Raw genomic sequence first — 27,647 nt, 5'->3', positions numbered from 1 at the left:
GCCCATCCAGTTCTGATCGGGTAGCGCGAGTCGCCGACCCCTGTGAGGTCTTTTGAGCAACTCCACGGCTTGCTTTTTCGCAGACCCAAGTCGGCACGCTCAAGCGCGAAAGCAGGTCTTCATCACCTGCGCGGCCTCTGCCTTCGGGCTTTGCCCTTGAGTTCGCGCTGCCGCTTGCTTCCTTCTTCGGGGTCTGTTTCGTGCTTCATATTCATCCTCCGCCGCCCAGGCCTCAGGGCGAGTCTCCGCCTCTCCGCACGAGAAGGTCGTGCCTCGCAGTCTTTTTTTGTCTACTCGCAGAAACCAACGCTGCTCCGTCACAATGCCAACCGACACACACTCGCCCTCTCCCTCTCCCTCTAATCCTTCTCCTTCTTCTTGCCCTTCCTCTTCTTCTTCCTCGTCGCCTCCTCCGGTGTTTTATCCGCCGCCTCCGTCTGCGTTTTCGGCTCCGCAAGCGCGGCCTGCGTCGATCCCCGGCGGCGTCTGCTGCGTGGCTCCATGGGCGACTTCTTCTCTCTTTCGCCCGCCCGCGCCTTCGCTGCACGCTGGCGCTTCGAGAGGGCTTGCGGCCTTCTCGCCGACGCCCACTCGGGAGGACGAGAAGCCGGTTGCGGCGAAGGAGACGTTCCGGGCTTGCGCGAAGGAAGTGCATTCGCTGCAGGAGTTGAGCGCCTGGATCGCGAGCCCGAGCTACCGGAACTACGTCGCCTTCCTCAAGCGCCTCTCCGCCGCCGTCAGTGACAAACAGGCGGTCGCGGGCGCAAGCCCCGATTCCGCGCCCAGCGACGATGCCGCGGCGCAGGGCGAGGAGACGAGCCGCAGAGACAGAGAGACAGAGGACGAGGAGGAGACGCGCAGGCGCATCGCAGCAGAGGCACTCAGAATCGTCGAGCTGGGCGTCCAGGAGAACGAAAGAGTCGGGAAGGGCCTCGACGTCAGCGAGAATGTCCTTCTCCTTCTGAAGATCCTGTTGACACTGAAGGCCTGGATTCAAGACATCCCTCCAGTCGAGCAGCCGATGCGGTTCGGCAACCGGGCCTTCCGAACGTGGCTCCAGCGCCTGAACGAGGTAGCTGCCCTCGTTTTTGAATGCTTTGTTTTATTTTTCATCGCTTTCCGTGCGTCTCTCTTCTCTTGTCGCGTCGGTTCGCTCTCCGTCTCCACGAGTGTGCTGCACGGATGAGCTGTGTGGTTTTCTGTGCGCCTGCTGAGGATAATTGTGCCTCTCCGCATGTCTCAGCCTGTCCTGCACTGCGTCAGTTGAGGCCTGCCGCGTCTGCCACCGCGCTGTGGTGCATTCTGTATCATTTTTCTCCTTTTTTATTTCAGCGGTGCAGAAATCTCCTGGAGCCCCTCGTGCCGGCGAGGCCGCGCCCGCCGCCCTCCGGCCCCGCGCCCGTCGAGCCGATCCCGGAGGAAGAAGAAAACGCAAGTTCCGAGTCTTCGCCTCCAGCGGCTTCTTATCCCTCTCAGCCTTCCTCTCCCTCTCAGGGTTCCTCTCTTTCTGAAGCTTCTTCTCCCGGGCAGTCCACAGCGTCGCTTTCCTCCGCATCGCCGGCGGACGCGAAGAAGAGCGATGCCGCGGCGTCGTGGAGAGAGACGCTGATTAACGAGCTGACAGACTGTCTCTGCCGCGCATTCGGCGACGGCCGCCGTCTGGACTACGGGACGGGTCACGAAGTCTCATTCGCCGTGTTCCTCTTCATTCTCTTCGAGGCCGGCGTCCTCACAGGACTCACCGACGACGCGGCTGTCGTCCTCCTCGTCTTTTCGCAGTAAGCGCGCGGAGCGACGAACTTTCTTGTGTCGTTGCACCAGCATGCCACGCCTGCGGCCTCCTGGCAAACTCCTTGCCGCTGTATCTGCGCATATATATACATTCCTCCGATAGACACAAATATGCATATATAGTTTATGGTTGTATATATATATATATATATATATATATCTGTATATGTGTATGTATATGTATGCGTGCTGCGCGGCTCGCGTGTGTGAGCGGCCTGCCTGTATGTCCTAAAGCGCCCTCGGGAGAGCGTCCTCTAGTGCAATGCGGCTGCCGAGTGCCCGCGCTTTCGCTTTCTCAACTGCCTCCAGCGGAGGCGGTTTCTCCGCAGTTCCGTAGACAGAGGCGCAGAATCGCAGGCGGGGCCTTGAGGCGCGAGGCGCCGCGTGTGGCGGCGGGGGGCAGTGGCGCGCATGCGAGGACGCGGGCGCAGCGCGGCGAGTCGTGAGAGTGAGAAGGCGATTTGTGTCCTCTGCGTTCTTAGATACATCGAGGTCTGCCACGCGCTGCAGAAGACGTATTCGCTGGAGCCCGCAGGCAGTCGAGGCGCGTGGGGTTTGGATGATTTCCACTTTCTTCCCTTTCTCTTCGGCTCTGCGCAACTCGTTCACAACCACTTCATTCTGCCTGCTCAGGTGAAGAGACAAAGCCTCTCGCGCGAGTTTCGCGCGCCCTTTGCTACGTTTTTATCTTTCGCTCTCTCTCTCTCGGTGTCGGCCCGCCTGTCCGGAGACGAGGAAGGGTTCGAGGTTTGGCACTTTCACTTCGGCATTGGAAATTCCGCGAGAATGTCTACCTCTGCATGTTTTTTCCGTGACAGGCTCATGGAAGCGCATGCCTGTTGATGCCCTCGCGAGGGGCTGTCGTTATTACGCTCGCGCTTTTGTAACGCGCGTGAGCGGTGTGTCTGCGAGCTGCTGAGCCCCTTGTTTTGTCTAGAGTACCGCCAGGCGAAGAGCGCGGGAACTGAAAGAAACAGGCGAGGCGAGGAGGCCGCAGGAGGCAATCGACGTAGAAGAGCCTAGGGTCTTCTGGTTTTTATCTCGGCGAAGAGGCGCAGAAGTAGGGAGAAAGAAAGAGGCGTTCTGTATTGCTTTGGTTTTTTCTTGCAGGTCACAGATGCAGGAATCGTCAAAGAGTTTGCTCCGACAAATCTCTATTTCTCCTCGATTCTTTATATCACCGAGGTGAGCTTGTGAGCGTTCGCGGCGCGCGTCGTCGCTCCTTCTCATACCCTGGTGGCGCGGAGTTTTCTTCTTTCTTTTTCCTCCTTTTCGCCTCTCTGCTGCATGGATTCTCTCTGTCATTCTTTCATCTTATGCGGCCGCGTATGAAAAAGCTGCGCAGTCGGGAGGCTGCGAGTCTCTTCTGCGTCGCGCACTATGCGAGTGCTTCCGCTAGCCGGAGAGCGGCTGGAGCTTTTCCTCGGTGGAATCTTTTTTTCCGCATTTTTCATGTATTTTTTGCGTGTCTCTGTTCCCCAGACGAAGCGTGGCGTGCCCTTCTCCGAGTGTGCGCCGATGCTCTACGATATCTCCGGCGTGAGCACCTGGTAGGTCCCCTTTTTTTCATCGAAAAATTTAACTCACGTTAGATACTGAAGCCGCTCAGCGAGTGTAGCGGCGGGGCAGGAGCGCGTTCACTTTTTTGCAACGATGGGAGAGAATTTTGCGAGTGGTGAGGAGGGCGGTCTTCGTAGTGGAGGAGGGAGTTCAAATTTCCGTTTTTTTATTCCGTATCACGTTCTCGCGTGCCGTCTAGGTTGAAGCGAGTTTCTGAACCACAAGACGCGTGAGGTGTCCTCTTTTCAGGCGGAAAATCCACAGCGGCCTGCTGAAGATGTACGAGGGCGAAGTTTTGAACAAGTTCCCGACTGCGCAGCATTTCCTGTTTGGGTCCTACTTCCCTTTTCCGACGCGGACGCCTTGAGCGGCGGCTTGAAGAGAATGTCTGAAGGCGAAAAACAGAAAAAACGAAGCTTTCTGGGCGCACGTGCTTTTTTGAAAGTTGCAACGCCAGTATCCTGCATCTTTGCGTTTGTCTTTTTCTTGCCGTCCTTTTTTCCCAGCTCTTTTGTGACCCCCCCATTAGACTCTGACTCAGCATGATGCTTTTTCCGGTTTAGGTTTTCTTCCTCTAAATTCCTCTTATAACCGTGGTTTCCTAGTTGCAGTTGCCCCCGGCTGTGCCGCAGCGCAGCCTGGTCGTTGCACAACGATGATGGGCGCCTGGCGCCGCACTCGATTCGCGTCGAGTCAAACAGTCGCTCAACGTCGCAGCCGTGAAGTTTGCTTGCGGGCTCCCGCGGCGGAGGACAGTGACACACAGACATGAAAGGCACATGAAGCGAAGGAGAGGCTTCTCAGAGACACACTGCAGCTGGAGCGAGCCCTCGCCAGTTCCGCTTCCGCGGCAAATGCCGAAGTGTTTCTACTCGTATCCTGCAGAGCCTGCTTGTAAGTATAACGAGGCAAGCGACTCTCAGAGAGAACTAGCTGCTTCGCGCGCTGTACGAACTGAGTCTGCATGTGTGTGGTTCAGTCCTCGCCTCTTTAGGATCCTTCGTCTCGGCGTAAGGGCATAGACCCTGGCGGCGAGACGTAGCAGCAGAGAAGAAACCGAGAGAATTCCCGTCTCTTCCGACAGGCCACCCATCGTCCGCGCACTCGCCTTTGCTCCTCATACCTTTGCGACCAAGTCTCAGAAACGGACGCTAGCTTTTTTGCTCAGTCATGGCTACGAGTCGCGGCGTGGACACGTCGCAGATGCATGCAGGATTGCAAACGTGCGGCTATTTCGAAGCGTATGCCATAATCTGTCTACGAGCAAGAGCGAATGCAAAGGAGAAAGATTAAACGTGTGAGCACATCCGACGTGTGAGGGTTCACGCGTTCCTACGCGGAAGGAGGCAAGCGAAGACTCGAGATCTACCTGGTAGAGGCGCGACGATGAGGGCAGGCCGGCGACAATTAACGAGGCTTTCCCGTCTACTCCGGTTATGCAGATCCGCGTGTCTATGAGCTAGAACTGTATAGGCGCATATATCTATGCAAATGCAGTTATATATATATATATATATATATATATATATATATATATATATATATATATATATATATATATATATATATATTGGCACAAGCCTCTGTGTTGGTGTAGTTGAAACGGCATGCAGGTCAGGTCGCGAGGCGCGGTTCAGGAGCGGAAAGACTGATTTGCGGATCTGCTTCCCGCAGATCTCCGTTTGAAGAGGCCATCACAAGGACCCCTGGCGATGGAGACAATCTATCTCTAGACGCGTACATGTGTATCTATGCAAATCTTTATATATGTGTACATTGACGGATAGATCGTCGCGTTTGTGAGCTCGCGGCCGCTGGAGGGGACCGTGGGGGGGAGGGGCGGGGAGGGGGGGGGGGGCACGGCGGAGTGGCGCAAAGCAGGGATTGAGTGTTTCGAGTCACCTTAGTGCTCGGGGATATCAAAAAGAATACGCGTTTTACGGTTCACGAAAAATATTCTGTATTCCCGTGGCACGTCTGACGAAGTAAGGCGTGAGCAGAAGGCCAGCCGGCGCAACAAGAGCGTCTTCTGTCTCTCTCGCGCGCGTGCCTCCCTGTGTGGGTTCGATGTTCATCCAAGAGGCTCCCTCGATACCGCGGGCGTTTGCCGGGGGTCTACTTTCGCGCAAGGCAGACGAGAAAGCCAAACAAAAACTAGAGGAAAGGCAGCCTCTCGCATCCCCCTTTCCTGCCTTGCCACGACGCCGCTTCCGACACCGAGCGCCTCTCCTCTCGGCGCCCGTGGGCGTGCCTGAGCAACGCTGCACGCCTGCGCTCAAGTCGCCTTCGAAGCCGAAGATCAGAAGAAAAACGGGAGGCCGACTGCGCGGGGCACGCGCCTGCTCGCCTCCTCCTGCGCGCCACACTCCGCCCTCCAGCGACAGCCCCTCTCACGAGGCTCCGCCCTTGCACAGGAAAAAACCAAGATCTCACCCGAAGCCCACGAGTGGGCGGGGACGGGGGGAGGGTGGGGACCGCCCGCGCCCTTCGCCCTCGACTAGGGTTCAAGGTCTGCGCTCCCCGCGTCCTCACAGACTCTTTTTGTCGGACTTCTTGGCGCTGTTCGAGGCCAGCCTCGCACTCTTGCGACGCTCAGGCTCTGCAGGCTCCTCCGCCACTTCCGGCGAATGCAAATCCGACATCTGGCCGCTTGTGAAGAAGTGCAAACACATCTTCAGCATCAAGCCGAACCTGCGCTCAGAACACCAGAAACTCGCCCAAAAACTCACGCAACGGAAGAAAACAAACACACACCAAAATGGACACGAACTCATAAACGCAAAGATATACATATATGTAAATACAAATACATGAATATGTATATACGTACAAGCATATGTATATATATGCACTTATATAAATACGCGTGCGCATGGCCGTTCGACCTGGGCGACCAGATGAGGCGCTCGGAGCTGTAGTCCGCTGAACCGTAGGATGCATGCGTTACCTCTGCAAAAAACACCTATGCAAACTACAGTTGTGTGCATACATATACAAAAAATATACATACAGACACATGTGGGCAGGTATAAGGCCACATCCGTGCAACGCACTTTTGCCGGCCTACCAGTAGATGTTCATGACGAAGAGCGTGAGGAGGAGGAAGACGAAGAATCCCCAGTCTTCTCCCTCCGCAGTGGCCTTCATGTTTTTCACGTTAGTGAAGATCGGGAAAAGCGCCGCGGCGGGGAACGCAAAGAGGCGGAGGTACCCCCACGCGCCCACGAGGCAGGCAAAGAGCGAAAACGTCACAGCCTTGTGGCGCGTGTCCACGAAGACTTTGCACCTGAATGCCGCGCAGCACGAATCCACACATTCCATCGACCAATAATGCAGGGAAAAACAACTAAATTCACATTCGAAGAACCCTCACCCCTGCCTCGCTATACTTCTTCACGAGGGAAAAAATCCACAGGTCGCGCGCGTCTGCCAGCCCCTGCATGCACCTCCACCGCACACATACACAGGTATACATAGAAGTATATATAAATAAATATACAGATTCATAAATGCGTATGCACATACATGCACAGATTAATATAAATGAATAATAAGTATATATGTACGTATATATATATGCGTATGTCGAGAGAGGGACAGGCCCCGGGGGGCCAGCTGACGGGCTTCACCGATTTGAAAAGGCGCTTGCGCCTCACCCGCAGGAGAAGATGTCGCAGAAGTCGTGGCAGAAAAGAATGATGGAGCCAACTCTGAGGAAGTTGCCAAGGTAGGAGAAGAAGATGAGCAGCATCGCGCAGACGCAGGGCAGCAGCGTCTCGAAGAAGTCTGGCAGCTTGGGCGACAGCAGCAGAGACACAAAGCACGCCAGATGGTAGCCCGCGGAAATGTAGAAGTAGATGTGTGTGAACGGGTGCGACTCCTGGTTCGGGTAATCTGAAACAGAAACAAAGAGAAGAAAGAAAAGCCAGACGCATGCGGAAATGCGCGAAAATTGTGCTTCAGAGTGCACTCGAACTTCAAAGTCTCGCTGCGCAGGCTGGACAGCCAACATCTCCAATTCAATACCATATACCAATATAACAAAAACAACCATAATTTATGTCCAGCTGCGCATCTATGATGATGCTACCGGTCTCACCAATATATATGGGTACAAAACAGTTACCGTATCCTCCAGACTCACAGAAAGCCATAGCCAGGCAGTCGGTTCAGTGCGACACTTTAGTGGAACAAAACACTTTCTAAAAGAATTCCGTATACCGAATCGCCGCCAGGACACACGACACCGCCGACCTTCAACAGAAAGGTCGGACTCTGGCTGCGGCGCGACGGGAGCCATCAGACAGCAACGAGAAGCACGCGTGCATCTATTTGGATATATACACATATACACGGATATATTTGAGTAGAATTCAAACGAAGCAGTGCAGAGTAGGCCGCGAACAAGCAAATTTAGCGACAGCTATACCATTAAAAAGCGCATCTTCGTTGCCCTTGCCGCCGAGCAGACGCGGCCACCAGGTTTCGTTGTGGAGGTAGTAGAAGGCGAAGAAGGCGATCGCGAGGAAGTAAACCGCCTTGAATGCCATCTCCGAGAAGCGGCGCTGCTTCAATGCGAATACCTGCCGCGACCAGCGGCTGCAGAGAACAAAGAAAAAGGAAAAGCTCGCGACGCGCGCGCTGACAATTCGTGTGAACACACTCTACACCTAGGAATATAGACATGCACATACATACGTACATATCGACATATACGTATATATATGTAAATAATACAATACAGGGATATGCATGGAAGAGTAGCAGAAAGCTCGAGGCAGAGCAGCGGAACCGCGCTGAGAGAGGAGTACGACGAGAAGCAAGGGGGACGAAGAAGGTGTAGACCGGCGGCATCTACGTGCACCTGCGCAGAGAGGCGTCCCCTCTGCGTCGCCTTGGCCATCAGCCTGCTGACGAGCTGACGCTCAGGCTGCGGACCTTTGAAATCGACATAAAACAGACATGCCACAGCGTAACAGACGAGGATCACAAAGGACAGAAGAGACACGCAGAGTGCCCGAGGAGCCAGGCGACCGCCGGGAATCGCAGATAACGAAAGGCGTCGGGTAGCGGCGAGGCAGAAGAGCAGGCTCGAGAGCCACAGAAAAATAGACAAAAGGCGGAAAAAATGCGAGCACGAAGGCGAGGACAGAGGGCCAGAGAAGCAAAGGGAGTGCGCGAAGAAGGAGAGGCGGAGGCCACGGAAATCAAACAGGCTTCCACACTTTTTGCTCACTTGTGCGGCAACATGCGCTCCGCGACCGGCTGAAGGACCCGTCGACCGACGCTCTGAAGGAGGCACACGTATAGGAGGATCCTGGCTAGTTTGAAGAAGAAGAAACTGGAGGAACTCAAAGCTTGAAGAAGGGAGAGAGCAGGAATAGGAGAGCAAGGGGGAAAAAGGTGACTACAGGGTAAGGTCGAAAAGAAAAAGAGGCAGAGTGAAGATGCGCGACGCAAAACAGAGAGAGAACCCGACGGCTAGGGCATGCCCACGGCACTCGAAAGAAGAAAAGAAGGAACCCCTTCTTCTGCGCACATGCGCGGGAAAACACAGGTAGGAACCGGTGTCTACACACACAGATGAAAGACAAGACATGTATTTTTATATATTTCGTTGCGCTGTTTTCAACAGGGATTCTTACCTGGATCAGGAGGCATGCTGCGGCGATGACAGTCGAGCTGAACACGACGTCAAAGGTTTTGGGGTAGGCCTCGAATCGTCGCTGGCGATCCGCGACGCGGTCTTTGATGTAGTAAAAATGATACACCGACCAAGTCACAATCGCCGCGAGGAGCAGCGTAAAGAAAGGATCGAGCTTCATCTTGGCAAGACGGAAACAGAGACGAAGCCGCGTCACCGCGGAAAACAAACAGAGCACCAGACTCGAGTGAGAAAAAACAGCTTGACAGACAAGAAGACAGGCCGCGACGGAGACCGTTCGGGCTCCAGAAGGCAGCAGGAGAGATGCGGAGAAGACGAAAAACAGAGACGTTGAAGAGGCGCCCACACGTGGAGGACGCTTCAAATTCGAAAAAACTGAAAATCGAAACAAGGGGAGGCGAGGAAGCTCTCCAAAGGGGGGCGAAAGACACCGCTTTTTGCAGGACTAACTCCAGTCGATTCTCTTCTAGGACGTGCGCTGGTCAGCGAGACCCTGGGCGGACGCAGCACTGAGAGAAGAAACAAAACAAACGCTGGGCGCGGCGCGGCTCCTGAGTGGAGCCTACAATCGCGGAGGCAGGAAGAAGGGGCGAGATGCAGACGGGAAGCTGCCGTCAGCGCGGGAGCTGCAGCAAGCAAGCGACTGCTTCTCCACAGTTCAAACGCGTGTTCGCCAAAGCTCTAAGCTTCTCGACGTCGAGAGAAGAGAGGAAAACAAAGAAAAAGCTGGGAGACGATCGCAGCGACGGAAAGGTGGCCTGGATCGAGGCGATGCGCAGACGAAACTGTGCAGATGCACACAAGTGCGCGGCGACACTCGAAAATCGGACTCGTTCTGAAATGAGTAACGAAGACATACGACACGCTACACTTCAGCTGCGCCGTTTCCCGCCTTCTTTGCTCGCTCTATTTCCGCGTTAGACAAACCCGAAAACATACAGCCGGACTCAGGGAGGCACAACAACCGGCCGAAGGACGGGGGCGAAGAGAGAAGGAAGATGCACAGCCAAATAAACTCGCAGAATGAAAAACAGGCCACGGAGATGTGAGTGAAAGCGAGAGGAGCAGGTGTACATACACTAGACTGTTTTTCTCGGTTCTCCGCGTATAGAGCTTTCCCGCTTCGGCGAAAGCCGCTTGTCTACAGTAGAGAGCAACGGGGTACAGCGCGTAGAAAAGACGCGGGGGACGGCTGCTTGGAAGCAGGGGGTAACACACCGCCAAGAGTTTGAGTTCTCGACAGAAAACGCGCTAACGAGTAAAGAGAATTGACCGGGAAGCAAAGAGCCAAACGCGGGAGGGGGCCTGTGAAAACGGTAGAGAGAAGACGCAGGCAGCCTCACGTCCTCCGGGCTCGCTTCTTTTCTCTCGCCGTTCCTGCCCCAGGGAACCTCTGGAGAAAACGTTGGGCGAGCGGTGGAGTAACACACCACGAACTGCCCGACTAACGGAGGCGGGCACGCGCGTGAAGAATCACAGAGAGGCACAACGGCGAGCCTCGCATGAGAAACGCTGGCCTCTGCTGGAAAAGGGGCCTAAAAAAGAGAAGACAGCGGCAGTGGCGACTCACATACGTCTCCACACCGTAGAGAGATTATTCTCCGCCGTTGGGCGATACGCGTGATTGACTGGGTGTGTGTACGAAGTCGAGCGACGGCGGACGACTGCAGCGGCCTCGAATGAGCGCAACTCGGGTTTTTCAGGAGGAACAAAGCACGCGAAAGGGCCATACGCGAGCGAAGGAAATGCTGAGACAGGCAGGAAGGGACAGAAAGACTAGCAGCAAAGGCAGCGACTTCCAAAGGTGAGTCGCAGCTTGCGGTCTCTCGCCCTAGTGCCTGAACGAAAGTCTAGCGGAAAAGCGAGCTTCGAAGGCTCTACGAGATCCGCACTTGCGGAGCGAAGACAGCGCGCTCAATGCATTGCTAGTCGAGAGAGAGAATTCTTGTGCTCTGCCGTGACTGTGAACGCCACGGCCGCGTAGCACACATGCCATCGCCTCACAGTGTACGCTAACCATATGCACTCTGTCACAAACCTCAAACCTCCGCTAATAGAGAGGAAAGAGATGTCAAGACCCCTGTCGGTCCAGAGCTCTATCAGTCCAAACAGGCCCACACACACGCATGCCTCAGGTATCTGAGTCACCGGCTTTTGATAGGATCTACTGGCGATACGCCAAAAGTATCCGGTTGTATCGGCGCACACGTCACTTTCTCCCGCTGATACTTTTCTCAACAGAGACGCGTTCGGTTCCTGCATCTTGATTCCTTGGGGTCTCGCCATCCGTGCAGGTGCATCAGAGCAAACAGGGAGTGCCAAGTATACCTATGCATTCGTATCTAAGGGTAAATGCCCCCCGCGTGTGTCGACTCTACTGCTGCACCATCCCGCGCCAGGGCCTCATGCTGTTTGTCGTTCTTCTTTGCCATATGTGGAGCCTCTGCCTATGCGTTGGTTAGCTGCCACCTGCGCAACGCAGCGCACGCGGACTTCCTCCCAATTCACCGAAAGAAACCTGAGGCAGAGGAGCGCCGCCCTGTCTGTCTCTTTCCAGGCTTAAGCCCTGAGAGGAGTTGGCACACTTCCACGAACGTTCGCTGGACTCCCCACGGTTCGGGCCTGGTTTGAGTTGTGCTAGAATTCGAAAAGAGATGCAACCAAGCCTGTCTGATGAGGCATTTGAAGTAGATAGGTACAGCGACGAAACTTTCTGAGACGTGAGAAGAACACTGGTGTCTCAAATCAAGCGCCTTCCGCAATTAGAGAACTGTGTGTATGTGTGCCAAGGTAACCGACGCAAAATATCCACGTGCCAAAAAAACGTAGCGAGTGCCTGGGGACATGTGTTCGCCACTCCCACTGCTGCGACCCATCGGAGCAAGTGCATGCACCTGAACACAGTTATATCCGCAGCGCATACGCGTGCGCGCATACAATGCGAGTATGTGTATGTATGTATTTGTATACGTACGTGTAGCGTATATATACCTACATATAGAGAGATATTCGTGTTGTGTGACGGTGGCGATGACGGAGATTGAGAACCGCGCAGCGTAGCCGCGGACATGCCGCGGGAGAGCGACGGGATCTACCTGAGGGGCTCTCGTCTGGAAAAAATCCCTACTCGATGCAGTACAATGTAAACGGCGCGCAACATAACATTAGAATTTTTTGACATTATAAAAGTTGTAGGCAAGTGAGTCAGTAAAAAACTATAGATACTTTCAGTGAAAAATACAAAGAGAGCTCCAACAATAACATGGCTGAATTGTATACCAGTTAGGATGAATACTCCATTGCCGAATGCATGATCAATAATATAAGTCTGATGTAACATGAAAACCATCATCTGTATTGCACATTAGGTTACCTTTCGTTGGTTGCATTCTGACTGTATTGCATATCTTCTACTCTACCTTTAGTAAACCTGGAGGTATTTTCATTTGCTCCCTGCTTCACGAGTCTGCACGAGCCAGTGTGAGCTGTTGAGCAGAGCTTTCAGGCGGGAACAAAGTGCAATCAGTCCAGCTCGTGGAAGGCCTCCACCCCCCCCACGGCACAGCGTCACTGTCGACCGGCTCTCAATGCGGACGGCGCTCGCTTCGTCCTCCACACACCGCGTGAGATGCGCGCAGCTTTGAGATGTGCAGCGCCTTTGGGGAGTCTGTGACGCCCCGTTGACCAGGAGTCGCCGCTTATGTGAGTGTGTGTTCATGCTTCTGTATCCATACGGGGACCCGTTGTCTCTTTCGGCTTCGCTCGCCTTCCGGTTTGTGCACAGCAAGCGAGCTACGTCTCACTGCCCTCCTCCACCCGTGGCATGCGAAGCACAGAGCGCCGCGCGAAGACACACGCACCGACCCTGAACCTCACGCGCAGGCTCCAGCCTTCAGCTGCCTCAACAATTGAGATCAAACGCTTGCGAATACGAGCGCGGCCGCACCACCTCACAGCTAACCCAGGTAGACCCCAAGCCACATGAGAGCACTGCAACACATATACATATATATATATGACTTTGTATATATATGTATATATGCATGTAGGTATATGTATGCGACGTAGATAGCTTGGGCGTTTCACGCAGATGCAGTGCAGAGAGAAGCGCACCGGCTTTTTGTTGGCTTAGAGCCACGGCACCCAGCCGACATACATCCGCGCGAGACTCTGAAGGCGCATCGCAGACTGGATGACGGCCTCGACCTGCTCTCGCACGGGAAGCGACGAGGAGGCCCCTGCGCCGAGCAGCTCGTCTGCTGTCTCGTCTTTCGCTTCCTTTCGCTTGGTTTTCTTTCCCGCAGAGCTCTCACCGCGGTCGCGTGCGTCGCCCCTACGCGCGCCGGAGTCGCCGCGCTCCGCGGCAGCCGCGACGCCCGCCGGGAAGTGCGAAGGCAGCGGCCGCACGGTGCCGCCCACGCCGCCTCGGAGCTTGTAGTCAATCTCCACCAAGCTCTCGTACGCAATCTGCTCCCAACCTTCCTTCAGAGAGGACGCATGCGACGAGCTGCCCCCCCCCTTCGACGCACCCTTCCGCTGCAGCTGCGCGTGCCGCGCGCCAGCCTGCCGCCACTCAACCAGCGGATCATGCACAAAGTTCTGAGAAAAGCAACGACACGAGAAAAACAGAAGGCCATACCGATGTCCTGCAATCCCCCGAGAATTCTCGCGCTCGCTCGCCGCCTCCACGCGCGTGAGAGAGAAGGGAGACCCTCGCGGACTCTGTTCGCGTCTGGGACCACAGAGAGCTGCCGCCGCACAGGCTGTCGGTCGGATTCTCACCATCAAAATCGACATGAGGATTTCGCGGTTCTGCTTCGCCACACTCATGGCGTCGACGGCCGCGACTTTGAACGGCCCCTCGACGCCTGTTGCTCCGAGGCAGCTGACGAGGTTCTGCGTGAGCCGGAACGGGACGACCTGAACACACGAGCGAGAACGCAGCTGGAGCCCGGTCACCCGTGTTTTCTAACACATCCATCTGCCCGCACTGCGCATGAAAGGACTCCTTTACCCCGTGAAACAGGCTGAGAACGCGTCTGCCGCGCGGCACGTGTCAAGGAGACAGCCAGGAAGCCGCGACACGCCGGGCGCATCCCTCGTCGCCGCGCGCAGAAGCGCAGGCGGACTGCCGCAGACCGGTGGCAAGGCCTGCGCTCGCTGATCTCACCTCGGGAACAGGCAGACTTCGTCCCTTCTCGAGGAGACAGTCAAAGTCCACGTGCATCACCGAGCCGTCCGCGGTGTCGAGGAGAATGTTCTCTCCATGCCTGCAGGCCCAGCGTTGGAGGCAGCGAGAGGGCGACGCGAGAAAGCGTTTAGGAGAGTGGCCTCACTTAGTGCCGCCTATCAGGAAGACCACGCGACAACGGCTCGCCCTTCGCAAGCTTCTTCAACATACAAGCACCCGCGGCCGCTCACGCAGAAAGGGACACGTCTTCGCTTTCGGGGCGCAGGATCTCTCCCTCTCCCTGATGCGGACACGCCAAGCGCGTGCTGCCTCGATGACGCATGCACACTCGCGCGCCTCCGTTCCTTCCCTTGGCGGAACGTCGGTTTAGTCTGGTTTGTCTCACCTGTCACCGAGGCCAATGATGAAACCGAAGATCGACCAGAGCGCGAGCGTGTGGGCGTAATTCTGTCGCGCGCGATACCAGCGTGCAGGATCTTCATTGAACCAGTTGAAAAATAGTCTGAAACATACGCAGCAGCGCGCGTGCGAGACACTCAGCGGCTCGACTCCACCGGCGAGAAGCCGAACACCGCATCCTAGCACCGGACTCCCGAGAGCACGCCCTCGCCATCATACATTTATATGGGTAGATATATGTACATATATATGTAAATGCATATCTATATAACTGTATGTGTATGTCCAATGACTTGGGTGTGCATATTGACTGTTACTCTAAATACGCGCTTCACTATGAACGCATGCAGACGCCTTCCCCGAGCGCACTTCTAGGCGACGTCGCAGTTAGTCCGATTAGCGGATTTGCTGCTCTCGCCATCACGCGGGACTTCGCCGTGGAGACCGCCACCTCCGCAACAAGCAATCTTTAAATCCCGGCAACACACGCGCAAAAAGCGAAGAAGCAAGTCCTGAAAAATCGCGTGCGTAAAACCAAAAAACCCTTGCGCTCGTACCGCTGCATGACCGGCGGCAAGCGCCCCAGCCCGAGGTGCGTGAAGACGCGGTAGCACTCGGCGTAGTCTCGTTTCTCTTGCGCGCGTTGAAACGCTCGGAAGAACTGCAGAAACACACGCCGACGCGAACCACTTTCAGAGAAAGATACCCCTTCATACATATATGCATATAGATATATATATGTAAGTATACATACAAGTATATGTAAACGTATATGTACATGCATATGGGGAGGTAGCTCCTCCTGGGCGGCTCGCGCCCTTTGGATGCGCTTCAAGGAATAAGAGGAGACGCGCCGGCGTGAGAGACACACTCCGTCCCCTATCGCCGCAGCTTGAAAGAGTCCCGCTCTGCGCTTGGCGCACAAGGAGCGTCTGTGGGCCTTGGAAGGCCAAGCCGAACACCCCCGACAAGACTCTTGCGACTCCCGCGTGCCGTCGCCCCCCGCCGGTCTGCGCGAAGTTTCGCGGGTCTGCGAGTTCCCCTCCCTGCCGGCCTACCTCGGTGGAGCGCTGCGCAAAGTCGGGAAGGCTTTCTTGGTAGAGCGAGGAGACAGAGCGCCGCAAGGTCGTCATGCCGTCGACCCACTCAATCATTCCCGAGACCTCGCTCAGAGCCATGACGCAGAACGTCCGCAGCTGAAGAGAGAACGACAGGAGTGCAGCCGATTCATGGCGACAGTCGCCCGCGAAGCCAGGCGCGCAACAGCCGCAGCGGCGCGCCTCGGCCGGAGCAGCGAGCCAACGCAACGCAGCGCCGACGAAAAGGCGACCAGCCCCCGAACAGCGGAGCGGAAAGGACGACAGACGCGCGGAGAGGGACGAGGAGAAGCCCACGCCGGCGAAAGAAGGCTTAGGGAAAAGACGGAAACCCTACCCGAAGGTTTTTCGCGCGACACGCAGGGTCGTGCGCCAGCAGCGCGTTCACGTTCTCCGCGAGGTCCATAGTCCTGCAAAGAACGTATAACATCACGCAAAAGTTACAGATGACGGCGGTACGACAGCCGGGCTTTGTGGTCACGTCTGTTTGCCTGCACACACGGAAGGACGGACGCTGCAAATGGCTCTAGCACGATACTTTTCTCCGGAAAGAGGACAACAGCTCGACTTGCATTTCTCAGGCGCGTAGATTTCTGAAGGGCCTCCGTGGATCGGAAGGAAAAAGCTCCGGGGGAAGAGGGGAAGACCGCAGCGAGCGACACAACGACGCGCGCGCAGACCAAACAAACAAAGGCCGCGAGGGAAGCACGGCGTGTGGAAAGAAGCGCCGAACCGGGGCAGCTTCAACCTGACACTCTAAAAGGCAAAGGAGAGAGGGAAGAAGCGGCTCCGCGGCGTAGACGAACCGTGTATCCTTCCTGAGATCGCCGTGTCTCTCGTTTTTGACAAGGAACGAATATACGTGGCCGTTACTACCAAGAACTGTGATCTTCTTGGGGCGCTGCTTGCTCGGGAAAACCTGAAATGCAACACAGCCACCGCAGAACAGGTGAAGTCTCTCACACAAACACATACGTACTCGTACATATATATATATATATATATTTACATATGCATAGAATATATATATATATATATATATATGTTCACTATAGGATACGTATATCAGCAGCTGCCTGAATATAGGGACTGAAGCAGGCCTACACATACAACGTTTTTTCCAAAGACGCTTTTCTGATCTGAATGCGAGATCACGCGCGAGACACCGAGGACGCCCTGCCCGCGGCCTCCACCGCTCGGTATGGGCATCGCTGCCGTGGAATTCACACAAACCTGCAAGGACTGGTACAGGCCTATGCATAAATACGGGTTCGAAACTCAACGCCGGCGTCTCCAACAACGCTCCTACATCTGTAAACCGAGACAAGCGGAAGCGAGATGGCGGTTGACTCTCCGCCTGCACGCACGCGATAGCGCGTGCACCAGCACCCCCCCCTCTCCGCGTGAGCATGCACGAAGGTGCGTCTGTCTCTCTTCGCGACTTCGCAAAGGACATAAAGATAAGTCGCGCGAGGCGGCGAACCTGCATTTCGTGGGAGAGGGACACAACCGTCACGAGCGAGGCGGCCTCGTCGCGGACCTCGCCCGGCGCTAAGCGCAGGTTGGCGACTGTGGGCAGGGCGACGCGTGGCAAGCTTCCGAACGAGGAGGAAAACATGCTAAAAAGAGACAAACGCACACAGACACACAACGCGACCCGCCTAAACGCACAGACAGAACTCGCACAGCACGAGACCCGCAAAAAGTGGAGGAACCGCCCCCTCCTGCGCGCTCCCTCCCACGAAGACACGACTACACATTCCCAGGGGTGGTGCGTGCGCAAGCTCCATCTGGACGGAGACGATCTGAGGACTCTGGCGCCTAGTTGACCGCAGACAGACAGAGAGACAGCCAGACGCACACACGCGAGCCGTCGGCGGCGTGCGTGAGAGCGCCTCTCCAGCCACACGCGCACAGACAGAGACATGCGCATTTATATTTGTATCTACGTTTTAGAGCTGCATGCCTTCGGCTTGGAGAGCGGGAGCGTTCCGCTTACGCGTAGAGCTCAGGATATCTGAGGTTTGCATGCGCGGCGTCTTCTTTGCGTATGGCCTCATCCATCGCCACGCGGTGGAATTCGCGAACGAAGACCGTCGCGACGCGGTACACGTCTAGGACGGGAACGGCGCTCCGCGTGAGCCCGCCACAGGATTGCCTCTGAATCTCCACAGCCTGGAAAGACACGAAGCGCAAGATCAGAAGCCGTGAACAGAAAACGCGCACGCGCGAAAAACGCCATGCATGGCAGGAATACACTTAGATCGTTGCCTCTCACCGCCTGGATCAGTACGCATAAATAACGGAGAGACTTGATTAAAGACTGCCGCGTAGCTCGACGGTAGGTCACCTCCTTAGCACTGAGCTTGCAGCCTCATTCGAATCTAATGTTGAGTTTCGAAACGCTGGGCCGATACAAAGACGGCCTGGGTGTGCAACGTGCATAAGGAAGCCGCGCAAACATGCAAGTGGAGAGAGGCTCGGCGGGCGCGTGTCCCTTTCAGGGCTGGCGCTTCGGCTTGCCGACCTTGGCGACGATGGCCTCGAGCGTCTGGAGCATGCTCTCGCGTCGCTCCTTCTCGCGGGCGACCGAGTTCGCGAGGCTGACGACTGCCCACATCGTCCGCCAGGGGAAGGCAGCCATGAGCTTCGCGAGAAGCCCCTGACAGACGTCGCGGCCGAGCAGCGGATGCTGCGAGCGGCACGCGACTTGCGGGAGCACCGGCAGCCACAGTGGCAGGCTCACGCCTTCCTCGTCGCTCGCCTCGCGCACCAGCCGCGAGAGCTGAGCCGCGTAGGCCTCGCACGTCGCCCGGTCGAGGCGCGTGTGCGGCGAAATGAACGTCGCAGGTGTCGAGAAGGTAAAAAGCAACGCGCAGATCCGGTGGAGGCTATGGTGATGGTGCAGCGACGCCGCCTCCGCACGCGGCGCAGCGTGGCCGCCTGAGGCCGCCGGAAGCGAACCCGACGCAGCTGACGCCGACAGGCACGAGAGACACTTTAGGTACAAACGAACCGCTTCGCAGACCAGGAACGGGAGAGGCAGACCTACACACGCGGAAAAAGAGAGGGCGACAAAATCTCAGACGCCCAGCCAGTGGGGCCCCTCGCGGTGTCGCCCACGTATCTATTCATTATTCACTTTGAAATACTTTTTAACACTTTTTATAGAAAGATGCAGACACACGTATTCAGCTACGTGTGTACTAGCGCAGTCGCGGCGCTCGGTACTGAGAGAACGTGAAGTCTCCAGCGACCCCCAGCGCGCCCCGTGCCATCCCGTGCCGCTGCGAGGAGCTGAGCATGCGTCGACGGCAGAGGCGTTTATGCGACGTGCAGGCTCGTCTTCAGAAGAGCACAGAGAAGCAGGCGACTTCTAATCTCCTGCGGAGATGTGAACTTCTGTGCAGAGAGATGAGCAGCCACAGGCTCGCTGAAAGCGGCGGTTATATATATGTATATGTATGATTTTTACTGGACGCCATGCGCGAGCCGGCGGGAGGCAGAACCACGTGTCCATCTCTTCGCCTTTGACTCACTCGTTTGATCATTTCCACTGAAGGGCTCGGCGCCTCGTGACCCCCGTTCGCCGCTCCGCGCGAGAGAGGGGAACGGCGACAAGGACGACGCGGCGCTCAGGGGCGTCGCGAGGGCGGGCGGGCGGGCCGTCTCTTCTTCGATTCGCGCAGAAATGAGGGAATCGATGAAGAGCGCGTACTGAAAATACACCGCCGCGCTCTGCGGCTGTTGGCGGACAGCCTGAGACAGGAGACGTAGAGCAACGAGACCACACGCTTGCGCCCTAATCCAAACAGTACCCAAGCGCAGACCGAAGCGTCTTTTCGTCCAGCGAGCGGTGGCGACGGCAGCTCCTGCGCTGCGTCTGCCGCCTCCTCGGCTGCGCTGCCCCAACCCGCGGCCTCGCCCGGTCGCTGGGCTGGCGAGGGCCTTACCTGCTCGAAGCATGCAATCGTTCCCTGCGGCGGCAGCAGCAGCCGCTTGGTTGCCTCTTGAGTGTAGAGAAGGAGCGCAGAGGGCGCAGGCGAGGGAAAGAGCGACGCTGAGAAGGAAGACGAAGGCGACGACGACGCCGAGAGGCGACTCAACGCCTGCAGTCCCTCGGGCACTTGACCCTGAGAAGAGAGCGACAAGGACGGCGCGCGCGCGGGATCGAACCCCGGACAACGAGGACGCGAAGGGGACCGCCGCACGGTAAGCACAGCGAAGACCACAGGCCGACAAAAGGGAAGCCAGCGTTGGAAAAAGAGCACTCACAGATACTCAGATTACGATTGGGTCCATCGACTCGCAATAAAACTGCCCGATATACGAGAAGTTGAACTGACGGTGAGGGCGACTCAGCACAAGCAAGGCTCCTCAGCCCGACCAAGCCGCAGGACTAGACCTGAGGCTCGCACCCGCAGAGAGACGCCGACAGACACAAAAAAACTGACATCCGACTGCGAATCGCGGCCGGTCGACAAAAGAGACATATGCCCGTCTCATTGGGGGGTGGGGCGGGGGGGGGGGGGAATAACGGGTAACTACTTTGCAGCAGTTGGGTTCATCAGCCATCGCAGTGAATTCGAGCTTCCTCAGGCTCTTTCCTGCCCTCTGCACCACGCCTCGCGTTTGTCCAGAGCACGGCGGATGCCGCAAGGACCGCAGGGACGCGCCCGGGCTGCCGCACGCTCGAGAGCCTTTCCACGACTCCATTACTCCTCAGGCGAAGGTGAAAGCGGCTACTCGAGGCACGTCAGGCTGCCTTCGCGGCGCTCACCTGGTTGAGAAGCTGCAACGCACCTTGGACCTGCATGCGATACAGGAGTTCCTTCACGACGCCCACCTCGGCTTCTCGCTGCTCGTCGAAGGCAGCGTTCCCTCCCAGTCTTCGCTGCGTCGCATCGAGCAGGGCGGCCTGCTGCGCGACGCAGCGAAGGTCTTGGGCGCGGAACTGCAGCAGCCCAGGGAGGTGGCGCAGCGAAGCGCGGAGTTCTCTCTCCCTTTCGCGGAGCGCGACGGCGACGCAGGCCGCGGCAACAAACTGCTGCGTCTGCTCCAGCGCGACCTTGCTGGCGCTCAACACGGCGTGGAAGGACTCAAAGCAGGACGCGGCGCCGCCCGCCGGCGACGCGCACGCGGTCGACAGCGAGGGAGGCTGGAATGTGAGCGCGGCCCTCTGCTGCAGCAGCGCCGCCACCGACAGCTGCCGCGAAAGACTCGGCGGAAGGCGGAGGGCAGATGCAAACGCGACTGGCGCGTCGAACGCCGCGCCGCCGGCGTCGGCCTGAATCCACTCGTCGTCGCAGATCGAGGCAGAGTGCGTGGAGGACGAGGCCGCGCACAGCTCAAGGGGCAGACCGGCGCTTTCGAGAATGAGCGAGCAATCGCACAGCGCCGCGATACTCTGCAGCAGAGGGGCTGCGCGCTCCGGGCTCTCCCGCAGGGCTGCGCCGAGCGGGCGCGACACGCCCCGAAGCGCGTGGGAGCACAGCAACGCCGACTTGCTGAGAAACTCGCGCGGCGAAAACACCGTCGAGACAGATGACACGGGGGCAGGTCGCAGGTCGAAGGGCCGAGCCGCGACAGCGCGCCACGCGAATCGGGTGCAGTGACTACCTCCGGCTTGGCAGCGAACGCCTGCTGGACGAACGAGAGAAGCTGCGCATGCTGCAGAGAGAGCCAGCTCTCGACCGCGTTCGAGGGCCGCGCCGCGCGTGCGGGCGAAGGAGACAGAGACGATGCGAAGGAGCCCAGAGACGACGAAGCTGAGGCCGCCAGCAGGAGCACACGCAGGTCGCTCCACTTCTCCAGGCTCCAACACGCAGTGGCCGCGTCCGCGAGCAACTCGCTGGGAAGCGACGCGAGCGACGTCGCGGCCCAGGCAGGTTGACGCCGACCTTCCCGCGTGCGCGGCTCCGCCTCGCTCCGCCATCCACTGCCTCGACGGCGCTCTGCGCCACCGTCGCCCGCGTCACGCAGCACCCCTCGAAGCTCTGGGGAGAGAGACAGCAGCAGATCTTCGATCGAAGGCCAGAGGCCGGAGGCGCATGCAGGGCCCGCGCGCGCGACGCAGCGGAACCAGCCGCTCCAGTGAGCCGCTGGCGACAGGAGACGAATCTCTTCGGGAGGAGTGCGGGCGTCCTCCTCGGCGCCGCCGAGCCCACGCCCTGCGGCCCTTTCAGGGGCGCCGGCCGCCGGCGGAGATCTCCTCGCCGCGACCGCACGAGCGCCGGATGCAGGCGCAAACGCGCCGACAGACGGAGCTCTGAACGCGAACCCAGAAGACCGCAACCAGACCACAGCGGAGGGGATTACACACGACGCAGTGGCGAGACACACGTATCCACATGGACGGAGATCTGCCTGCATGCATGCAGAACACTAAACAGGCACGCACCCTCGCCGAAAGGACAGTCTACGCACATGGCCATATATATATATATATATATGAATATATGTTCTTTTTAACGTGACGCATGTGCATGCATTCAGCATCGAACTCGTGGACTATGTCGGAACGGACAAGATATCAAGCGTCACCGTGGTTGACGTGGCTCTGCGCTGTCGCGCGCCAGCTTTTGGCTCTTTTTCTGGGCCTGCGTACCCTTCGAGATACAGCGTGGCGGCCTCAGTCCACTGCTTCTGGAACTCCTTTTCGATGGCGCACATGTCGAGGTGCGAGTCTCCACCGGCGAGTTGCGCTGAGTCGGCGTCGAACGCGAAGAGATCGTCTGCGTCGGTCTCCCCCTCCTCCGTGGTGGAGCTGAGGTATCCGTCCTCGCGTCCGCCGTTCTCTGCACCAGCATCCGCCATCTCTACACGGAGCTCCTCGGCTCGCGGCGCCGGTTGCCCCGCGCCCTTCACGCTCTGCGCAGTCGGCTCTCGCCGGCAGTCTCCGCTCTTCTCGCGCTCGCTCTCTGCGTCGCCCGTCTTCGTGCCTGGCGAGACACCCGACGACGCCGGACACGGAGACGGGGAAGCGGAGGGGAAAGGGAGGGAAGAAGGAGACGCGCGAGGCGAGCACGTGTGGGCGCCGACGCCGACGAACGAGAGACCCTTGCGCGTCTCGAGGAGCCCTACGAGCGCGTCGCTCGCGTGGAGGCCCCGAAAGATGCTCACCAGGAGCGGGAAGCAGGAAAAGAAGAACGCTTCACCTGAAAGGCCAAGCCGACACACTCTGTACAGGGACGCGTCAGGCCGAGCCACCACACAGAGACGGAGAGTGACGAGAGTCCGCCGGAGGGGCGAGGCGGTCGCCGCAGGACACGCGCCGCGGGAGCTGCGCAGAGTCTGAACTGCGGGCGGCCCTGAGGCGGAGACGCTACGCTCTCTGGCTGTGAAATCGAGAAACGCGAGGCCACGCCTTCAAACCCCTAGGAGGGCGGAGGAGCCCCAGACCTTACCTTTCTTTTCATTCGAAACCGCAGTCGAGGCCGGTGGCAACGCTTTTCGCACTGCTTCAGCCTGGGCCGCGGGGACAGAAAACGAGGCAAAGACAGCAGACGGGAGGCCGACAATGCCCAGACTCGTGCGACGGTAAAGCGGGCTGAACACGTCCGCTGCCATGGCAGCCTCCACCCAGTAGAGCGCTCTGAAGGAAGCACACACGCGATAGAACCACAACACACTGATCAATACACAGCCCAACCATGTATAATACATGCCAGGAGACTCTTGTCTATGTCACGTACACGCATCACTTCGTGCTTGTTAGGTTCCGTGCATCTAGTTAGCTCAGCACGGAGGAGTCCAGCTGAGTGAAGCACAAGCTGCCAGGGTGAGGTGACCGGCCGTCGGCTAGATGCACAGAGAGACGGCTGGAAACCGCCAGTCTTTCATTTTGTCTATAACGCCACGGATGTTGAACAAAACACCGCTGCCCGGCGACCCGCACAGCGGCGCCGAGAAGAGCGATTAAAAGACGCGCACCCACCTCGCAAACGCGCCACAGCTCACAGCGGCGCGAGCAAGCAGGATGGGGTCGACGCTCTCGAGGAGGCGGCCGAGCGCCTGGAGAAGTGCCTTCTGTCTCTGTTCCTGCATGCGGTACTTCTGAATCGACCGCGACAGAAGAAGGGCCTTCTGCTTCTGCTCCTCCTCGCGGCTGGCCTCGTCGGCGCCGCGCGCAGCCCCCGAGAGCGAGACCAGAGAGACGAGCGAGGCAGCCGAGCCGGGAGACGAAGCACCAAGTGACGCGGGCGACGACGAAGGCGCCATCACGACCTGGAGCGCTTTGAGCTCCTCGTTGAGTGCACGAAGACGCGCGGTGAACCGAGGAAGGGCGCGCGAGGCGATCCAGCTGCGCCACGCTTGCAGCATCTGGAAAAGCGAGAAAATCGCCTGCAGGCCGAGCGACACACATGCCACCAAACCCATCTGAGACCCAGCGAGTCCGCGCTTCCGTCGGCACTGAATTCTGACACTCAGCCGAAGCCTGTGGAGACGGCTGGATCCCCAGCTGGCGAGAAACGGAAGCGCCTTGGCGCAGACACAAAGTCGATCGCAAGCAGATGCTCCAGGCAGGATGGAAGCGCGGCAAGGCAATGAGGGTGAAGAGACCACACCTGAAAAGGCGCGAGCGCGCCGACGCGGGACAGCGGCCGCAACCATTCAGAAACAAGCAGAGCGCCACTCTCGGCCGGCGCGGGCACAATCGACACAGCGGGAAGCCCTCGCTCACGGCATGCGCCGGCGGGGGTCTCACCTGGTAGGTTGCGTGGCTGTCGCTACTCTCCCGCCTGCCAAAGCCAGGCCTGCAGCCGCCGCGGCGGACGGTTTCCTCCGCGTCCGCCTGCGCGTCCACCTCTTGGGCGCAAGCCGCGCCTTCGCCTGGGCGCGGGGTCGAGTCACCGCCGCTGCGGGCTCGGGGCGCCGCGGCCACCCCCGCCCGGCCTGCGGCCTGGGTCTCGGGGGTCTGGGGGGGGGAGGCGTCAGGGCGCTCGCGGCCGCCGGCGCCGCCGTCAAGCGAGGAGCGCAGCAGCAGGGAAATCCGTTGAGCGAGTTCCTCGGCAGCCGTCAGCGGGTCTGCAGCGGAGGACAGGAAGGCATCCACCATGTGAGGCAGCAGGAAGGAGAGGACTTTTGGCAGCTGAAGCAGGACGACGTCGCACGCACGGAATATCGCCAGGCGCAGCAGGCTGCGCCGCGTGGCGGGCGCCGACCCCCGGTCATCTCGTTCGCGCCTCCGACCCGCGCCAACGAGCTCATCTTCGCCCTCCTCTTCCGACGACGACGAAGAGGACGAAGAAGAGAGAAAAATCATTTCGGGCTTCTGATCGCGGGCTGGCGTCGCAACTGGCGCAGAAGGCGGCGACGAGATCTGCGACTTCTTCAGCGAGCGCCCGCGTTTCCTCTGGCTGGATGCGACCTCTGCAGATTTCTCGCGCCTCCTCGCCTCCGCCGCGGCAAGCGCCGCGTCGCGCTCTCGCAGGCGCTCAGCTTCCTCCCGAGCCTCCTGCTGCAGGTGGAGGAGCCGCAGAAGCCACGTGACAAACGCGGGCAAACCGGACTCCACAGACGAACCTGCATGTAGCAGAACGCGAGAAAAAGTCGCGCGAAAATGAGATATCCCCGGCCTATGTCGGGAGGAACTTCCGCTAGCAAGAAATACAAAGCCGGGCGCAACGAACGGAAGACTACTTGCTTTACAAGTTGTCGAGCTGCACATGTGGAGGCAAGTTCAAACAAACACGGCGGAACAGTAAACACGACCAGGTAAGCGTACGCACAGGAAACCATGAGAACAGGAAGACCGCTACGCAAGCGCGAGCGAAACAACGACACACGCGCGGGGACTCGAAATTCAACTTGTGGAGCGACACAAGCAGACACATACAGACACAGTGCATAAATAAATATATTGATGTATATATGCCCACATAGGACTCACCCACATATATGCATATATATGAACCTGCTGACAAGACAGTAAGCCGCATGTCTACGTCTTCGTCCCTCACCACCCGCCATGGTTTAGGGCTTTTCCGGTGTAAATTTCTGCCACTCACCTCCTGCGCCTCCAGAGACGGCTTTCCTCGGCGCCTTCGCCGCAGAGTGTGGGCTTTCGTCGGCGTCGCGTCGCGCCGCTCGGCCGCTCTTCAACTGCGTTCCCGCTTTCCGCGCAGCGTCGCCCGCCGGCGAGGCTACGGAAGACAGACCAGACGAAGAAAACGAGTAAGCAGAGGAATAGGAGAAAGAAGCGCTCGTTCGCTCGTACGAGGTGAAGCAGTAAGGCAGGAGATCTATGCGCACCTGGGGCGGGAAGACCCGCCGCCAGAGGTAAGCGCGGAGCGCGGCCTCTTCGTCTGCGCAGGAGGATGAAGACGTGCGAAGTCCTAAAGCGTTCGCAGGGAAGCGAAGCAGAGCTCCCATCGCGGCGGGCGAGAAGGGATTCGAGAAGGCTGGCTGAGCGGCCGCATGCGCCGGCGACGCGGCGGAAGAATCGGGGGGCGACACGCCGCGCCACGAGGATGCGGCTGACGTTGACCGAAGGCTTGGAGAAGGCGAGGCCGCCTTGCGCTCGGCATGAAACATCGCCACGAGTGTTGGGAACATCAGTTGGAGGCGTCCTGCAGAAGGAGAGGAACCGAAGCGTCGGAGCCTATCACATGCTCAGTGGGAGTCGAAAAAAGTGACTCTGGTCACCTTCGGCAGACCCCCCCCTCCTGGCTATGTGGCATAGCGTAGGCCGCGGATGGCAAAGGCGTTCTCTTCATTCAGCGTTTGTATTCGGTCTTTCGTCTGAATGCCTCGTGTGCATGCATCGTTTCCCGGGAGACTTCGCCTGCCGGCTGTCCCTCTCTGCATTTGCGTCCGCGATCTCACCGCCGCGCCTCGCGCCGAGTGGTCGGGACGCGAGGAGCCGACGTCCGACGGCGGCGCCACGAAGACAGAGGAGGGACGTGCACCGTTTCTCTGGCGCGGGTGAGCCTCGTCCCCCCCCCCCCCCCCCGCCTCCCCCCGCAGGAAATCTCGATTGCTCTCTCTCGCTTACCAGGCTCTGAGTGCACGTGGAAGCCCATCACGCGAAGGATTTCCTGAGCGGAGCGCGCGGCGACCGGCAGCTGCAGGTGCGACAGGAGCACGCGCTCGAGGAGTTCGCAGCAGAGCTTGGCTTCGTCGCTGATTCTCCACGGACAATTCCCTGACGGCGCGAAGGAGGACGCGAACGATGACGTCGAGGGCGAGAAGAGCGACTGAGAGCCCCTGGACGGCGACACAAGCGCCGGCGACACGCTGCCGCTCGGCGGCGAGGCGCTCGGATCGGGCGCGGAAGCCGCGAGAAGCGCCACAGCGGCCGCAGAGACCGCAGGGCCCTTTTCGTCCGCTGGCAGCGCGAGCAGCCGCGCCGGAGCGGACGCAGGGACAGGAACCGCAAGGGATGAGAGGGGCGAAAGAAGGCCAAGGAGAGCGACGCAGGCGACCGGCAGCGCCTTCGGCTCCATCGAGTAGTCGTCGGAGAACTCTGCCACCACGGCCTGACAAGTCTCAGCAACCTGAACAGAAATCGAGCAAGGCGCACGCGCGTAGACCGGTAAGGCCTCGCGCAAGCGACAAGGAGGAAATGTACGCGAGACGTTCACATGCAAACCGAACTCACTTTAGCCAGCCTCAGCGCATGCTGATCCAAATTTGGAGGCGGGCGGAGTCCGTCCCGGCCCCAATACTCTCTCGTTCGTCTGACGTTGCATGTGCAATCTCAGTCTCACATCACCGCGGTCTGCTCCTTCCACCGCCGCCCCGTCGCGCCGTGTGCGCTTCTCTGCCTCTTCGCTTGCTCTACATTTCCAATCGCATCCGAGAAAAACCAGAAACAACTATGCCCAACCTCATGTCGCGTGCCGCAGGCGCCAGATTGTTTCGGGTGCATCTCAGCATGACGAAATGGTACAGGATTTAGGGTTTAAACCCTAAACCATAACGTGCGGGTGGGTAAGTGTTC

The 27,647-nt window shown here is 58.4% G+C and overlaps 3 protein-coding genes across 3 annotated transcripts in view; 1 reads left to right on the top strand and 2 right to left on the bottom strand.

The window, feature by feature from the left end:
* Positions 1–322: 322 nt before the first annotated feature.
* Positions 323–3,718, top strand: BESB_076090 (phosphotyrosyl phosphate activator (ptpa) protein; the record flags this gene model as incomplete). Its single annotated transcript, XM_029365970.1, has 6 exons — positions 323–1,072; positions 1,333–1,778; positions 2,274–2,424; positions 2,902–2,976; positions 3,274–3,341; positions 3,601–3,718. The coding sequence occupies 6 exons, from the start codon at positions 323–325 to the stop codon at positions 3,716–3,718; spliced, it is 1,608 nt and encodes a 535-aa protein (XP_029217401.1).
* Positions 3,719–5,879: 2,161 nt separating this feature from the next.
* Positions 5,880–9,176, bottom strand: BESB_076080 (longevity-assurance protein (LAG1) domain-containing protein; the record flags this gene model as incomplete). Its single annotated transcript, XM_029365969.1, has 6 exons — positions 5,880–6,042; positions 6,419–6,637; positions 7,008–7,245; positions 7,781–7,950; positions 8,588–8,640; positions 8,997–9,176. 6 exons carry the CDS (start codon positions 9,174–9,176, stop codon positions 5,880–5,882), a joined length of 1,023 nt encoding a protein of 340 aa, XP_029217400.1.
* Positions 9,177–13,144: 3,968 nt separating this feature from the next.
* BESB_076070 (uncharacterized protein) overlaps positions 13,145–27,647 on the bottom strand; it is a gene marked incomplete at both ends in the record, with an annotated part of 30,965 nt that continues 16,462 nt past the window's right edge. Inside the window, 21 exons of the mRNA XM_029365968.1 lie at positions 13,145–13,615; positions 13,799–13,936; positions 14,187–14,286; positions 14,593–14,709; positions 15,164–15,267; positions 15,665–15,802; positions 16,041–16,113; positions 16,510–16,622; positions 17,187–17,322; positions 17,703–17,878; positions 18,231–18,751; positions 19,243–19,462; positions 19,657–19,836; positions 20,484–21,206; positions 21,323–21,971; positions 22,311–22,860; positions 23,110–23,297; positions 23,640–24,025; positions 24,411–25,228; positions 25,714–26,274; positions 26,700–27,201. Of these exons, the coding sequence (XP_029217399.1) occupies positions 13,145–13,615; positions 13,799–13,936; positions 14,187–14,286; positions 14,593–14,709; positions 15,164–15,267; positions 15,665–15,802; positions 16,041–16,113; positions 16,510–16,622; positions 17,187–17,322; positions 17,703–17,878; positions 18,231–18,751; positions 19,243–19,462; positions 19,657–19,836; positions 20,484–21,206; positions 21,323–21,971; positions 22,311–22,860; positions 23,110–23,297; positions 23,640–24,025; positions 24,411–25,228; positions 25,714–26,274; positions 26,700–27,201 (6,864 nt within the window). The remainder of the gene's footprint in view (positions 13,616–13,798; positions 13,937–14,186; positions 14,287–14,592; positions 14,710–15,163; positions 15,268–15,664; positions 15,803–16,040; positions 16,114–16,509; positions 16,623–17,186; positions 17,323–17,702; positions 17,879–18,230; positions 18,752–19,242; positions 19,463–19,656; positions 19,837–20,483; positions 21,207–21,322; positions 21,972–22,310; positions 22,861–23,109; positions 23,298–23,639; positions 24,026–24,410; positions 25,229–25,713; positions 26,275–26,699; positions 27,202–27,647) is intronic.

Source organism: Besnoitia besnoiti, chromosome VII, assembly GCF_002563875.1.
Source record: "Besnoitia besnoiti strain Bb-Ger1 chromosome VII, whole genome shotgun sequence".
NCBI classification, from domain to species: Eukaryota; Apicomplexa; class Conoidasida; order Eucoccidiorida; family Sarcocystidae; genus Besnoitia; species Besnoitia besnoiti.
This window is presented reverse-complemented; position numbering and strand designations above follow the sequence as displayed.